The sequence below is a fragment of the Callospermophilus lateralis genome, chromosome 10 (genome assembly GCF_048772815.1).
Source record: "Callospermophilus lateralis isolate mCalLat2 chromosome 10, mCalLat2.hap1, whole genome shotgun sequence".
Classification (NCBI taxonomy): domain Eukaryota; kingdom Metazoa; phylum Chordata; class Mammalia; order Rodentia; family Sciuridae; genus Callospermophilus; species Callospermophilus lateralis.
The window spans coordinates 110,404,940-110,421,037 of record NC_135314.1 but is presented as its reverse complement, the minus strand read 5'-3'; the positions used below and the strand labels follow the sequence as shown (position 1 = coordinate 110,421,037).

Genomic DNA, 16,098 nt, shown 5'->3' with positions numbered 1-16,098 from the left:
CCTAGTACCAAAAAAAAAGTGACCAGGGCCAGCATAACAAGAGCGGGTTCCATGGTCCCTATATTTGGAGCACGTGGACACTTTGGTCTCCTCCTAGTGCTCCTGGAATCTAGCACTTCAGCTCCGTGCTTATCACTGTGCTTATCACTTATCATCAAATTCCTGGGGAAGACTCTGCACAGCTACCAATCGCTGCCACCTCTCTCAACCCAGGAGTTCAGCACAGGACTCACCATAACGAGTTCTGTCCTTACAGAGCTTTCCAGCAGAGCCTTAGCCTTGGTTGTGGGGAGGACTGGCAGCCCACAGTTTCTGCAGAGCGCCTCCTTTTGGCAAGAAGCTATTTTACAGTGTGGGAGGTTTAAGTATTTCAACACTTTTCCATCAGACTCTGGGTTATAAATGCTACCTTTTTTTTTTTTTTTTTTTTTTTTTTTGAAGAGAATTAATTCTTTCTTTCTAACAGTAACCCAAACACTTATTCATTTTCATGACACAATGGCTGTTGATTAGGCAGTTTTGCTGATGTGAGCTGGGCTTGCTTGTCCATCTGCAGTCAGCAGGCAATTAGGCTGGGGCCTCCCTGGTCTAGGACAACTCTGAACGGCACCCTTTTGACTGGCCCCCAGACTCCACTTCATGGTGAAGCAGGAAAATTTACAATAGAGGCTTTGCTAAATGTATTAAATTTTACTAAATTTCAAAATGAAACCATTATGACCTAAAGACATAAGGAAAGTTGAACTGTGAGTCTTTGTGCTTTCAAGTATTTCAAATCTCAAGATTTTAAAGAAAAGAACAACTTTCTGTGCAGATCCATCATCGCAATCTCACACCCTAACTTTATGGTTTTGAACTAGTACTTGGCATCAGATTTGTCCTGAAAGGCAAATTTCTGAGATGATGGAGTCTTTGAGGGGAAGGCACCCTACAGCCTCTGCTGAGTGAAGGTTGTCTTCTCACCCCAAAGTTTGTGCTGCTCCCTGGACCACTAGGAAATAGCCACTAAGCCAGGAATAATTCAAGTCTATTAACTTTCACTTTAGTTCTTCAATAGATCTTTCTATCTCCTTCTATAGAACAAAATATATATATACCAGCTCTTTCAGATTTACAACTAAAGGGCTGAGTTTCTGGAAGCTGAATAACACTGCTACTCTAGCTTATGTTATGTTTTCTCTGGGCAGCAGTAAGAAATGAAGGTATAAATAATTAACTAGAAACAGTAAAGCACCAAGTCTGCTTAATGTTAATTATCATGATGAATGTCATCTCACTAGAATTAGGTCACACAAGAATGAAGCATTACACATAAATGCATCCCCCCCCCAAAAGTAATGGGTGGACCTCAGACTTTAAGATACATTGACCTCTGTCATGTGAACATTCATTTATAGAAAAATGAATTCATTTATAGAAAAAAAAATTTGCAATTGCTTTAGATGTTCTGGCTTCCAAGGCTAACCAGACTGAGGGGGGAACTTATTTCTTGATTTACTTCCTTGATGCCTGATGCCTTCGCTCCAGAGGGTTCCTACCTGAAACAACAGTCCCACAGACGGGATGTTGAGGTCCATCACCTGGGCTTTCTTCGAGAGCAGTGTAAGCAAGGATGTGAGGAATGCACCTTGTAACTCATTCAGCAACAACTATAAAAATCAAAGCGGCCGTTATAACCAAAAAAAAATGATCAGCAAATTTGTAAAGATGGTGAAAAATGAAAACCATACATAATTGATAAGACTTAAATAATGTAAAACATTTAGCTGTAGTTTAAATCTCCCTTTGGCTCAGACTATTCACCGCTGTTTTAGCTAAGCATAAGCCTTTATGGGTTGCAGAGCAGAGCAGGCACTGGGTCCCACAGCCTGGGTTCATCTTAATGGCCATTGGTCAACCACCCAACCCTGGGGAAATGACATCTTTGACCTCAGATGGCTCCTGGAAACTGGCAGTGTGTCCATCATTCTTGTGGGAATTAAGTGACAATATACTTATAGAGACATACATAAAGTAGAGCCCAGTGCACAAAAATCCAATCAATGGGCAGCTATTTTCCCCTTATTCTTTTGCGCACACACACACACACACACACACACACACACACACCTTCCTTTTACTCTTTTACTTATGATTCTTTGAATACAACAAGACATCAAGGCTTTCCTTGGGGCTTTCCTGCCACATTTCTGTCTCATGAGCCCCCAAAGCCTCCCCTGAGCATAGCTGACAGTATGAAATTCTGGAAGATCCCAGGGATCAAGCAGTGGCCCAGGCACTGTCACAAGATCTTCCTTCTCTCTAGGTCCTCTGGTCACACCCCTAGAGCAGTCTCGGCTCTATAGAATTTTATTTCAGCCTGTACTTCAGCATTAACTCTGTAGTAAATACTTTTTTAAAAGAAGCAAGGAGGTAAGGGTTTCTGGACATGAAGCACCTGGATTTCAAGAGTCATCCTGCCGTTCCTTTTCTCTGGCTAAAGCAGCATGTGACAATACTGAACCACTTCCACCAGGCTAAGGGGACATTTGTGCTTTTTCCATATATAATAGCAGTGGAGGTGCTGGACTTAATAAGAAAAGCAGACATTATTAAACACTTGCTCTGTGTCAAGGACGTGTCTTCTGAGAGCCTCGTGTGAATTAACTCGTTTCTTGCTCATGTTGGCTAGGTGACCGGCACATCCCAGTGTGCCTGGCACCCTCCCGACTCCTAATGCTGGAAGGCTTGAGTCCCAGAAACCACCAGGATGGCTGGCCTCCCTGAGCACCCTCAAAAATAGGTGCCATTGGTCCAACTGAGTCATAGAGAAGTTGTGTCACTGCCTGAAGACAGGTGGCTAAGAGTATGAAGGTCTGGCCACTTCACCACCTGAGAACAGGACTGGCCTTTGGAAAAGGGGTCAGGGATGCCAGTCCTAAGGGTCCCTCTCTCAGGGCAGAAACTGGTCATGGGCACCCCGGGCTCTCCATTGCCTGGTGTGAGGTAGGTTGTGGCGAGTCCCACTCTGATGACACTGCGTGCCACCGTGGGTGATTTCAGCCCTTACATGCAAAGTGTCTAATGACCTTTGTCTTCTGACTCCCCACCCCCCCTGACTCTTACAAGCATGCCTAAAACTCCCCAATTTTTTATTAGGACAAGATTTCTTTCTCCTTCAAAGTCTCTTGTTTACTGTCATTTTTATGCTACCCAACTACTTTCTCACTTATTGTAAGATTGCAAGATTTTTTATGTTACATCTCAGATTTATAGAGGAAATGTCCCATTGTTTTGTCTAGAGTTGAGTAGGGTCGTTGACAGTGACCAACCACTGGCTACTGGGAGGAGATATTAATTTAGAGTCCCTCCTGCAGGATCTCCCGCCTGATCATTTGAATGGTACTTTCAGAAGAAAACCTTTCATTAAATGAAAGTGCACTTCCTCTCAGTCCCCCATGCCTGTCTCCCTGAGGTGGCACTAGGACCCTGCTTCCTCATGGTGGATGGCAAGTGACAGTGCTGGGGTAATAGCAAAGAGTGTCTTGTACCTAAAGAATAATGTCCTTTGTTTTCTGCGTCACCTTTTCTACACCAGCAGGCACAGCTAAGTCCAGGATGCTGCCACTCACCCCCTGGGCTGGCCATAGGTCTACCTGGCCATCTGACCCACCTTAGCTCCCACTCTTGGCCCCTCTGAATCCTGGTTTAGACAATTCTCTCTGCAGACCAGTGGGCAGAGCCACACCTACCTTCTCACTATCATGATTTCTCAGAAGAGCTCTCGAAGAAAAGTTTCAGCCACTCCAGCTCCTGGTTACTCCGGAACAGGGGCGAGGGTGGTGCCTGAAAGCTGAACCTCAGGGGATCCTTCTACTGGGCTCATGAGCAGTGCTTTTAGTTAGGTTGGCTGCCCTGCATTGGTGCTGAGGGCTACCAGGGAGTGGATGTCCTCTCAAAGGGCCATCTTTGCCCCTGGTGTTCCCATAACGAAACTGGCATACTCCCAGGCCCAAGATGATAGATGGGTAAAGTTGAGACCCACTTGTGATGTCCTTCTCCCTGCCAGTGCCCTGACAGAATTTCTCTTTTGCTTCTGCATTATATCCTCCTCCCTGCCAATCAAAGAACTGACCTGGCTGTCCCTCTTCAAACCAGCCCTATAATGCCAGGCCTCCAGAGGTTGGCAGACTACAGGGCAGAAAAGAGATTTGGAAAATCCTTCCTCAAGAATAGTCCACTTTGGGTAGTTAAAAGATGGACTCTACCCTTCCTCCTTCTTTGTTCTCTAACACCTGCCCATGGTCACTCCCATGCACACGAGGTGAGGGTTCAGGTGGACTAGAACAAAGGCTATGAGCTCAGGCAGAAGAGTAAAACACTCAGCCATTACCTCTTACTGAGATGGCCTCTAAATTACTTAACAAATTTCGAACAAATTTTCATTGTATATGTTTTTTCCTTTTGAAATTATACAGATAAAACTACAAGAAAGAATTAACACAAAAGTAAATTGTGAGTCACTCAATGACAGGGATAAGTTCTGAGGAAAATGTGATGTAAAAACATCACAAAGTGACTGACAGGAAATTCGTGTGATGGCCTGTTGTTCCCAAGGCCATGACGAACAAGCAACATGAAATCAGATCAAACACAGGAGACAGACTGCAGCGAGAGATGCAGGACACAGGAGATGTGTCCGCTGTCCACGTTGAATATTCTGAAGTAGGAGGGAACTCTATGATAGTGATAAAAAGTATGGAAATGCTTAAGAGAGGAGTGAACTGCTCGCTGCCATTAGCCAGCATGATGCACTGTACACTGGATGCTGCCCACTTGCTCAACTGGCAGCGGAGCAGCTGTGCTCCTACCAGTACCACCAAAAACATGGCACTAAGACATTATGATGGCTGTGGGTCAGTGGGCAAGAGGAGCTTTTTGGCTCCCTTTTAATATTATGGGACTGGGACCACCGTTGTATGTGGTCTGGCACTAACTGCAGTGACGTTCTGCAGTGCCTAACCACACACAACGTAAAACTGCACCCTCTCCGCCCCGTTCCTGCTTCCCATCCAGAAGGGACCTCCTCCATGGCTGGTGTCCAGCTTCACAGGCCTTCCTTCCATCACTCATCTAAAAATATGTGCTTGCACGCCGTACGTAATATTGTATTATTTTCCCAACAGGTCAAGAGCAGGATTTTATCCACCAGTGGTTTGTACATTTCTGAATATATGATTACCAAATGTGTGTCATGGTATGCCGATGACTTTATATCATTGTCCAGATGATTCTAAGCAAAGGCAACAGTGTGCTTGTGTGAAAATTGGCAGGAATTTCTGCACAAGGGGGAGAATGAGCAGAGCGCTTTTACTGTGGGTGGGAGATTAAAGAAATGGCGAGTGTCCAGTGGAAGGAGAAAGCCTGCTCCAGCAGATGCTGCTGCCATCCCTCCTGTCTTGAGCACCCAGAGCCAGCCCCGCAGACCCAACCAAAAGTCCCACCTTGCTGTGGACAGTTATCACGCATGTTTCTTCACCAGCTCAAATCTTGGGCTTTGGAGGTAGCACATTCATCCCACACTGAACACAAGTAGCGAATTGTCACACTGTTCCCCCAAAACATGTACAATGATTATGTGTCTATTACAAAGAAAAGAGGTGGACTGGTGATGTGGCTCAGTGGTAGAGCATTTGCCTAGTGTGCAGCAAGGTCCTGGATTCCTGAACATAACAAGAAAAAAAAAAAGCACAGAAAAAAAATTTATTCTCATATGACTTTTTCTCATAAAACTAAACTCAGAGTTTTCACATGATCCAACAATCCCACTTCTGGGTACACACCAAAAAATTTAAATCAGAGCCTCAAGGAATATTTGTATACTCATGTCCAAAGCAGCATCATTCACAATTGACAAAAGGTATAAACAACCCCAGTGTCCATGGACAAATGAATAAGTGAAACATAGTACATGTGATGGAAAGGTATTCATCCTTAAAAAGAAATGAAATTCTGGAACATGCTATCACATGCATGAAGCTTGACGACACTATGCTAAGTGAAATAGGCCAGGCATGTGTGCAAGAATCCATTGACATCAAGAACCTGGAACAGTGAGTCAGAAAATGGAATTGTGTTCTTCAGGGGCCGACAGGAGGGAGGATGGGCAAGGTGTTGTTTAATGGGAACAGGGTTTTATTTGGGAAAAATGAAAGCATTATGTAGAGGGGTGGTAGTTGGTTGCATAACAATGAGAAAGTAGCTAATATTAGTGAACTACATACATAACAAACATTAAAAGGATACTTTTACTTTTTATGTTTTTCATAATTTAACACAATTTTAAAATCCTTAGCTTCATGGAGATTATAATCCTGGAGAAAGAGAATAAAACAAATACAAAAATAAAAGTTTTTTAATAGATCAGTTTTGTTTTTTTATTCTAGATCAGCTTTTAGTTGGCCCCACTTTACAGATAAGAAACCAGAGGATAGAGAGGAAAAGTACACAGTTCACCCACTAAGACCCTGACTGTCGGACTCCAGGGGCAGTGATCTTTCCATCAACTTCTGCTTCCTTTGGGGGATTCTTCCATTGTCTCTATTTCATCTGACCCAATCAAAACATGTACTGGGTTCAAATTCTAGCCAAACTGCTTCCTAGAAGGCTCTATGGAGATAGCAGAGCCTACTCAGGAGGGTTAAATGTAATTTGTTCCACTTCCACGTTGGTGCAGAGCAAGGAGTCTGTGGAAACTAGCTCCCTCCCTGGTCCCTCAAAATGCCTTCCCTGCGTTTGTTTATATATAAGCCATGAGTACTTTCAGCCTAGCAATGTCAGCAAACATATTCCTGTGCTTAAGTTTTTGTAAATCATTCTAGAAATAAAGTTTAGATATGAAGAAGACTGCCTCATTTACAATCCTGGGAAACAAGCCAGCGACACATGCATGACCCTTCTGTAGCTGGGAGGGAACTCTAAAATGTACATTGAATAAAGCATTCAACATAAAAGCTAACTCATTCTTTTTTCCAAAAGCAAAGCCAACTCTAATATATTTCTACTAGCTCTTTAAAAAAAAAAAAATCAAAGCCATGTTTCATTTTTATTCTTAAAAGTCCCTTACCTCTAAACAAAACTACATAATGGCATAGATCACATCTAAGTGACCACTCTAGGCAATGGGTTGGCAGGGTCTAGTCTCCCAAGAAGAATCCAAAATAGGAATTAAGAAAAATGGACACCACCATGGATGGATAGCAGAGCAGCGCCGGCCCTCCTCTCCCTAATTCCACAGCTCCCTGCCCCTGAGGAGCCTGGTCATTTTGACTGTTCCCTAAGGGTTCGAACCCTCGCCTACTCCCTCTTGTCATTTTTGAGGATTAAAGAAAGATTGTTTCCATTTTGCACAGGCCTTATAAGGACTTCTCTTTATAGATTTGCCAAATATCTTTGGTTTTATGAAAGAATTTGTCCTTTTCCTAGGTTAGAAGTTGTGTTTAAAAATAATAATGGCATAGAAATTGATGCCTTTGGCTATATTTCTAGGGATGGACATCTTATGTTGGATTGCCCATCCTGTCCCTAGAGAAGTTGTCCCACAGTTCAGCTGGAGAAGCAGATGCGAGTGACCCAGGCAAGTGACTTTGAAGGAGGAGGTGTATACAAACTCAGGCCTTGCATTTCAGTGAACATGGGTCCAAATTGTGGCTCTTCATCTTACTAATGAAGTCATTGACTCTCACCCTCTTAATGATGATAATTAATAGTTATGAAAAATAAATGATAATTAAAATGTCTAAAAATGAAATTGCTACAAAAGTAGATACTAACAGCTTGTTCTAATATTTTTAAGTGATTTCGCACAATGTACCGACACAAACTAAAATCTGATTTTCATTTTTTATTATTATTTTTCTTGATTTAGAATTTTCATTAAACTTTTAAATACTATTACAGATTATAATAATAACTTCTTTCTGAAACTTCATGATACCATTTAATACGATTTGTAACTCTAAAATGATCCCCAAAATGTTAGCTGATATGTTTTCTAAAATTCTAAATTCTTAAACATTTTATAAACTATAAAACAAAAAATTTCTTTACAAAGATGCACAATTCCTGGTATCTGGAATATTGCTAAAATTTTCCAAGTGGCTAAACTAAGGCAGAATGTTCACACTAACCAATATTTATGACTTTAATCCTACGTAGATGACAATGTAGACCATTTAGCTAAAATTGTAGATAAAATGAACTTTGTAATATTACTATTATAATTTTTCCTGATTTCCGTGGGAACACCCTGTTGGTCTCATCTTTGTGATTCAGAAGAAAACAGGAACCATGTGATCAAGTGTCACTGTTGTACTTTGAGGTCAGCCTGGAATACTAAACTTTTATTGAACATGTCTGTGTGCCAGGCACCATGGTAGGTGGAATACACAAAGATAGAGAAAAGAGAAAGGGGAGGGATACAGGAAGGAAGGAGAAAGAGAAACAGAGAGAGAGATGGGTCAGAGATAAAAACACCAGCTGAGCAGGAGCAGGCTGCTTGCTGCTAGGTGGAAGTTCTCAGGTAAGCAAAGGGAGGGAGCTAGAAGAGTGACATGGTTGTGATTACCAGTGTAGGTGCACATTTAGCTTCACATGGTCACATATGGAGGTGCTCATACACTGGGGCTGTTACACACACCACCTCCACACTCTGCCAGCAGAAAGGTCAAGGAGCAGCTACACCCCAGAGCAACAAGCAGTTTACCACCATAAAAAAAAAAAAAAAAGAGAGAGAGAGAGAGAGATCCTGGGTAAAAGGCTGATTTTAGGACTGAAGTGGAAAATACATAAAATGAGCCTGGAGCATATTTTAGTAGGAGAGAATATGGGAATTCTCACCAAAACACAGACACACACACACACACACACACACACACAATTATGGGGGGTCATAGGAACCAACTGAAAGAATCCTCAGTGGCCAAAATAGAAACATTTGGCCAACAAAAAATAGATTATTACTGAATTATAACCCAGGGTATGAAATAATATCCACGGCATACTAATGATCAAATCTATTTATCAAAAGACTAAAAAAAATAATCAAGTGTACAATTAATCGAAGAGCATTCTGCTGTCATGTATAAATGATTAGAACAAAAAAACAATCGAATAAATGGTTTGAATGAAATAAGTGGGGGAAGAATAAACAAACCTTCTATGCAGACGAATTCCAAAGAGTTTATGCAACTATTTCACCCTCGAGGAGGAGAAGCTGAGTCCCTGGTCCTTGAGCATGGGCTATCCGTAGCCAACTCCTCCCCAAGAGCACACCAAGGGGGTACAAAATAAGTGGATTTATGGCAGAGAAACCTCAAAACCACCATGTTGGTGAGGTGCTCCAGTCAACCCTAATGGGCAAAAGCCAGCTGATCCTACACAGCCCTCACCTGGGATAATGGCACTTGGCCTCTGTGCTCTTCCCCTTGAACCCTGAAGTCACAATGTAAGCATGAGAAAAACGGACACATCCCAAAGGGACGTCGCACCAAGTACCCAGCAAGAGCATTTCTCAAAACTGTGGAAGTCATCAAAAACAAGGAAGGTCTAAGAAATGGTCACCGTCAAAAAGTGGCCAAAGCTCACCTGATAAATACACACCAGGGAGTACCCAGGATGGGATTCTGGAGCAGGAAAACAAAGGTGAAAACAAAGGGAAGCCGAGCAAACCTTGGAGCTTAGCTTATAATAATGCACTGATATTGTTCCATTTCTCCCAACAGATGTGCCATTCTAAACTCAAATATTAGTTGGAGGGAAACAGAGTATAGTATGTGTGGATTTCCCTGCTACATTCCCAGTGTTCCTGCATATCAGAAGTATCTAAAATAAGTTTATTCAATAATAGTGACAGAAAAATTTTATAAGGTGTAGTGACACCATGTAGCAATGAAGAAATATGAACGGCACTTTGGGTAATGAGGGGCAGGAGACTGAATGAATTCCAAAGTGAGTTTTGAAGATTTCAGCTCCCCAAAACTAAGCACTCTTGTCTTTGGGTACCATGTCTTTAAATTTATCCATCTGTGTGAAGTATGCATTTTGAGCATTGCAGCATACATTGTATTTAACAATTATTAATGATCATATCAACTTCAGTCGTTATAAAACTTTTTATTTTTAGAAAAAGAAGCTTCATTCTATCAAAATTAAAGAAATAACAATCATCTGGGCATGTGGTACAGGCCTGTAATCCCAGCAACTCGGGAGGCTGAGGCAAGAGGATCATATGTTAAAGGCTAGCCTCAGCGTCTTAGCAAGGCCCTAAGCAACTTAACAAGAACCTATCTCAAAATAAAAAATGAAAAAGACTAGGGATGTGGTTCAGTGGTTAAGCACTGCCAGGTTGAATCCCCAGTATCAAAAAAAAAAAAAAAAAGAACGAAAGAGAGAGAGGAAGAAGAAGGAGGAGGAGGAGGAGGAGAGGAGAAAGAAAGAAAAGAAATAAAAACAATCATGTTTGGTGGAATATGGAAGCATTCTGCATTTAGAAAAGCATGACCTCCTCTTTCTTCAACCTTAAGTCTAGAAAAATCAGTAACCATTCAGGCAACCCCCTGCAACTAAAAAACATTTAATGATCCAGATATACCAAGCATACTCCCTGGAAGTTTCCTGAACATTTATGGCACATGTGATTTTTTTTCAGGGTCGAGGTTTCCTACATTTAAAGTGTTTTTTCTAAGTTCAAAATGCATTTTTTCAAGGTCCACCTCAGACATCTTCTCCCTGCTCCCCATTCAGAAAGCCTTACTCATTTTTCTGAGCAACCATAGTTACATGGGCCCCTACTATCTGATGCCATCTATCTACAGGTGTCTCCCATTTGGATATTAGCTTTTTTCTTTCTTTCTTTCTTTTTTTTTTTTTTAATTGTACCAGGGATTGAACCAGTGGCACTTAACCATGAAACCACATCCCTAGTCCTTTTTATTTTTCATTTTGAGACAGGGTCTTCCTGAGTTGCTGAGGCTGGCTTTGAATTTGTGATTCTCCTTCCTCAGCCTTCTGAGTTGCTGGGATTACCTGACAGGCATTCATTCACCACATGCCTGGCAAATAAATCTTTCTTCCTTTTTTTTTTTTTTTTTAATTTGGATGGAACCCAGAGCCTTGAGCATGCTAGGCAAATGTTTTACCACTGGGTTGTTTCTCCATCCCTGGTTATCAGCTTCTTAATAGCAAGGTGGACATCTTGGCCCCGATTGCTCTCAGTTCAGAATCTGACATTCATTCATTCATCCATTTATGACATGCCCACCATTTGGTTCCATGGAATGAACTGCAGGGGGGAAATTACAGACAAAGGTTAACAACTGAATCTTAATATTGTGGAAAATTTTTTCAAGCTAGGAAAGCTCTGAGAAAAAATGAGAAGGATATTGATATAGACCAGATGTACTGAAAGCATTAACAGAGGACTTATACCACAAGACTGATTTATTTTAAAAGCCAGTGTATATGTTCCTAAGTGAGGGTTTCTCTCTTCTACCACTTTGACCATTTTCTGTGATCTGAGACCCCTACTGCTTGTGTATAAAAGGGGTGAGTGACATAAATCAATCAATGTTTATTTTCAAATAAAACACAAATGAGCAGTAAGAATTTAGGGTAAGGGAAAAGACACTGTTTTGTGGCAAATGCCTGAGGTACAACTTATAACCTTCATGGTTAGTACATGGATTCTTAAAAGAGAATTTGCTTCCTTTTGAAACTTTCTGTTGAAGCAAAATAACATTGCTATCTCAGTGTAGACATCATACCTAGACTTATGTCAAATACCATTTTTGTGTGTGCTCTTGCAAAATATTTGTTTTCCTGTTTCTTTAGCACAGATTAATTTAAATTCAATTTTTCAAATCATTAGTGCCAATTTTTTAAAAACTACCATTGTACAAGTCAGCTTTTCACCACATAACAAAATGCCTGAGACAACCAACTTCAATATGTTGTCTTAGGGAGTAAGTGATTCTGTGACCCTTACTGAGATCCCATCAATGCTGAAGAAACTCTAGTCCATGACCACTTTAAAGGGTAGAGCATAATGTATTAATTTTCAAAACATTCATTTGAAACTCAGATTAGTTCTGAAACAATAGATTCCCCATGAGCTATCCACAGGACTATACAATCTACAAGAACCCAGTGCAGTAGACCTAAAGCATCCCAACGTGCCATCAGCTCACTGAGTTCAAATCCTGGCCCCACCACAGGATCAGCTCTGAGCAACTTCTTCTGGGTCCCTGGGCATCCCTCATCATTCATCCAACTAGACACCACTTAGTTTCATTCCTACTCATCCTCAGAGTGTCAAGGTTACAGTGTCAAGGTTACAGTGTTTACAGTGAGCAAGACAGGCTCGGTGGCTGACTTTCTAGTGGGTGAATTTACAATAGAAATAACAACAGCCATTATGTATGGTTGTAAATATCAAATGGAAGCAAGCATGTGAGGTATGTGGGAGTCACTCAGTGATGGCTGTGGTTATCCAGTCCTCAACACAGTGCCCACACACACGGTCTCAGCCTAAGTGTACTCCATCCATTCATTATTCATTATCCACAGTCTTTACATATGGCTCCTCACCTCCACTGTTCTACAAACATCCACCATTTCTTATCCCTCAAGGATGAGCTCATTAGGCCTCCTTGCTGAAGAGCTTCAAGATGAGATGATTTTTAAACCAGACTAGGCTCGTCCATGAAGGCCACATCTCTGGCAAGAGTTATACTGGAAGCTCTCTGTGGATTCCGCGCAGACACAGCTCATGGCCTCCCGCCCACATCTGCGCAGGTGATGGGAATGGGGACCCCCTCGGTGGAATGGGCTGGCTGAGAAATAAAAGCTAGGAGAAATAAAACAGTGAAAAAAACACAGAACACAGACAGTAGTTTCAAAAGCGGGAGCAGGACGGGCAAGCTGATCAGACGGATGGAGCCTCTAGACAAAATGGGGCCCACACCTGCTTTATTTATATTGGGAAACATCAAAGAGATTCTATAGAATATTCTTCTCCCAAAAAGGTTAAAGGTGAACTCTTCAGTTCCTAACGGGTTACACCCATCTCCAGAGCTACTATGAGGAGCCTTCCTAGCAGAGCAGAGGGAAAGGTTACGTGCCTTGGGCAATCTATTGCCCATGGAAAGTTCCCGATGCCAGGCCTATCTCTCCTTGGATACCATGCTGAGAGAATCGTATACCACGGAGATTGTATATTTCACAGATGGCTTCCCACAATGGCCCACACCCACTGCCTAGAAAATGCCTGAGCTTCCTGCAGCCGCCATATTCTTCCCCGGTTGTCACTTGGAGGTGTCCAGTCAGATGAGCATGACGTGGTATCTCCCTCTTTGTTGGTGAGAGGGTTTTCTTCCTTGGAAGTTGCTCAGAAATTCTTCACATATTGTTAATTAAATTAAGAGAAAGGTGAGTTTAAGACACCTTCCTTTCAGTCTACCTTCCATGAAATAGGCCCACTCCAAATGCACAGTTGTTTGGAGTGATTATCTCAGTCTGAAAACTGAAGAGTCGCTTCTAAATGTGTTTACATGTTGAAGCATGAAAGGCGACCCTGGGCAGAAAGGAGTGTGTGATGCTACATGTGTTTGTTTCTAGACACTGTGAGGAGTTGTGTGGCAAAGCTGTTCTTCACCTGTTCCCTCAAGGGTCATTACTGCCTGTACAGCAAGTCCAGCTTCATCCTCATCAGCCAAGAGCCTCAGCCATGGATCCAGATCATGCTTCTGTTTCAGCAGGTGTGTGCAATTCATGTTCATTGGGCTCTTTAACAAGCAGGTAGGATATGAGCTCTTGTCATCCCATTGAATTATTTATTCTTTGTCCAGAGTTAATATGTAAATAACAGCAACGCATCATCATTTCTTTTTCTCTGTTTTAAGATAGTTTACTTATAAAGGAACCTGGATTATAAATCAGAAGGCCAAAGCTACTACTAAAACAGGGATCAAACATGGGGTCATTTAACCACTGAGCAACATCCCCAGCCCTTTTTATTTTTTATTTTGAGATGGGGTATCCTTGAGTTGCTTAGGACCTTGATAAGTTGCTGAGGCTGGCTTTGAACTTGCAATCCTCCTGTCTCAACCTCTCAAGTTGCTGGGATTATAGGCGTTGCCCCTGCACCGGACCAAAGCTATTCTTATCTTGAATATCCTTAGCTTTACAATAGAAGAATGCCACAGAAAATACTCTTTTAAACAACAGCAACAATAAAAACATCTTAGTTGGGGAAATAGCTTATCTTTTGTAGAGCTAGCCTTGGTTTCCCCAATTTTCTAAACTCTAGTTGATTTTAGTGTAAGTGCATTCTTTCTGACATTATCACACAGGAATGCCACTTTTTTCTATCGAATACATGTATATAGATGAAATTACCTAAAGAGAATCTTTGAACTTAACAGTGAAGAATGTCATGCAAAAATGTCGAAGTACCTTAGATGCACAGAAAATGCAAACATAGACTATAAAATGTTTGTAATAAAAGAGATCTCAGATATCATCTTTACAGATAAGAAAACTCAAGAACACAGCTCAGATCATCAGCGATCTTCTCATTTTTGCACATGTGTTGAAAACTAACATGGGAAGATGCAGGTAAGAGAATACAGAGCAGGCAGAGTCAGGAAAAAAGAGAGTACAGACATTAAATAGGGTTGAAACTTAAGCCAAGTGATAAGATAGTTTTTCACTTCAGTTAATAAAATATTTCTCTAACTCTGACAAAACTCACCAACCAGATAGTCATATTTCTTTATAAAGTCAAGATTATTGAGAAAAATGGATTTTCATGCTGAATACATTGTAATTACCATATAACTATGGTTGGATGTGGCTCAGATATGCCATTTTCCCCTGTGTTAGTCTTAAGAACACTTTTACAGAACACTCAGATTTTGATGTGAACCACATTGTATGTGAACATAAAATAACATTGATTCTTCTTCCTATTCCTGAAATAATGATCATAGTTTTCTTCTACTTAGATTTTTCAAATAGTTTTCATAAGCGGCTCTGTATCTGGTTTCATTGGCTTTGTTCTTAACAGTTGTCAGTTTTCTAAGAACAAATCAAGAAAATCTGATTTTTTTTTTTGCCCCTTCAGCCTTATTTTATTGACCTACTCTGATCCTTTTTTTTCTTTAAGCACAATGACTAAAAAAGCATCTTTTTATAATTTTCCTTTGTGTTCATTTTACAATAATGACTCCTTTCTTTTTCCACACCTTTGATCTTATGTAATCTTCTGGGAAAATTATGGCTTTAGGGTAAGTGAAAAATAAGACTTTCACTGGGTAATTACCAACCCAGCCCCATTGGTGGGTGCTGAGCCAGACTCTCGCTTTTCTGACAACCTTGCACAGTCACGAATGCTTCATTAGATCAGGTCCAGCACGTCTCTAGACGAGACATCCATCCTGCATAACCTTCTGTTAGCATCAAGAAATCCACAAATGTTTCCACATGAGAAGCTGAATAATCAGGAACTTCTTAATTCTGCCAACCCTTTACTTGGGGTTTAATATCCTCTTCCTTTTCCTGCTCAGTACCAGCTCATTTTCATGATGATAATGAGATTTTTTCTGGGGGAAAAAATGTGTATTAATCCTTATTCACTAAATAGAAGCTTTGCACACACCTTAAAGTTTCATTGTGCAACATCTGGACAATCAATGACATAGCCAATAAGACCTTACAAGCAATTCTCCTTATCATACCCTACATCATTCGTATGGAATAATATTTATACTATTTTGTGTGAGTAAATGATATTTTATACTCTTTATTGACATTCCACATATTTTTTTTAAATCACCCCCTTGAATTGAAAGGCCTCTCACATTCACAGGTATGGCAGCACAACACGTAAATGGGTATTAGACACCTTGTTGATTAGTAAATATATAAACAATTTTATTTTTTTTTAAAGAGAGAGAGAGAGAGTTTTAATATTTATTTTTTAGTTTTCGGTGAACACAACATCTTTGTTTGTATGTGGTGCTGAGGATAGAACCCGGGCCACACGCATGCCAGGCGAATGCG

General features: G+C 41.0%; 1 protein-coding gene across 2 annotated transcripts in view; it reads left to right on the top strand.

The window, feature by feature from the left end:
* Positions 1-16,098, top strand: part of Veph1 (ventricular zone expressed PH domain containing 1) — a 217,734-nt gene that overhangs the window by 147,243 nt on the left and 54,393 nt on the right. For both annotated transcript variants that reach the window (XM_076868484.2, XM_076868483.2), the window contains exon 9: positions 13,654-13,793. In XM_076868484.2, coding sequence (XP_076724599.2) covers positions 13,654-13,793 — 140 coding nt within the window. The remainder of the gene's footprint in view (positions 1-13,653; positions 13,794-16,098) is intronic.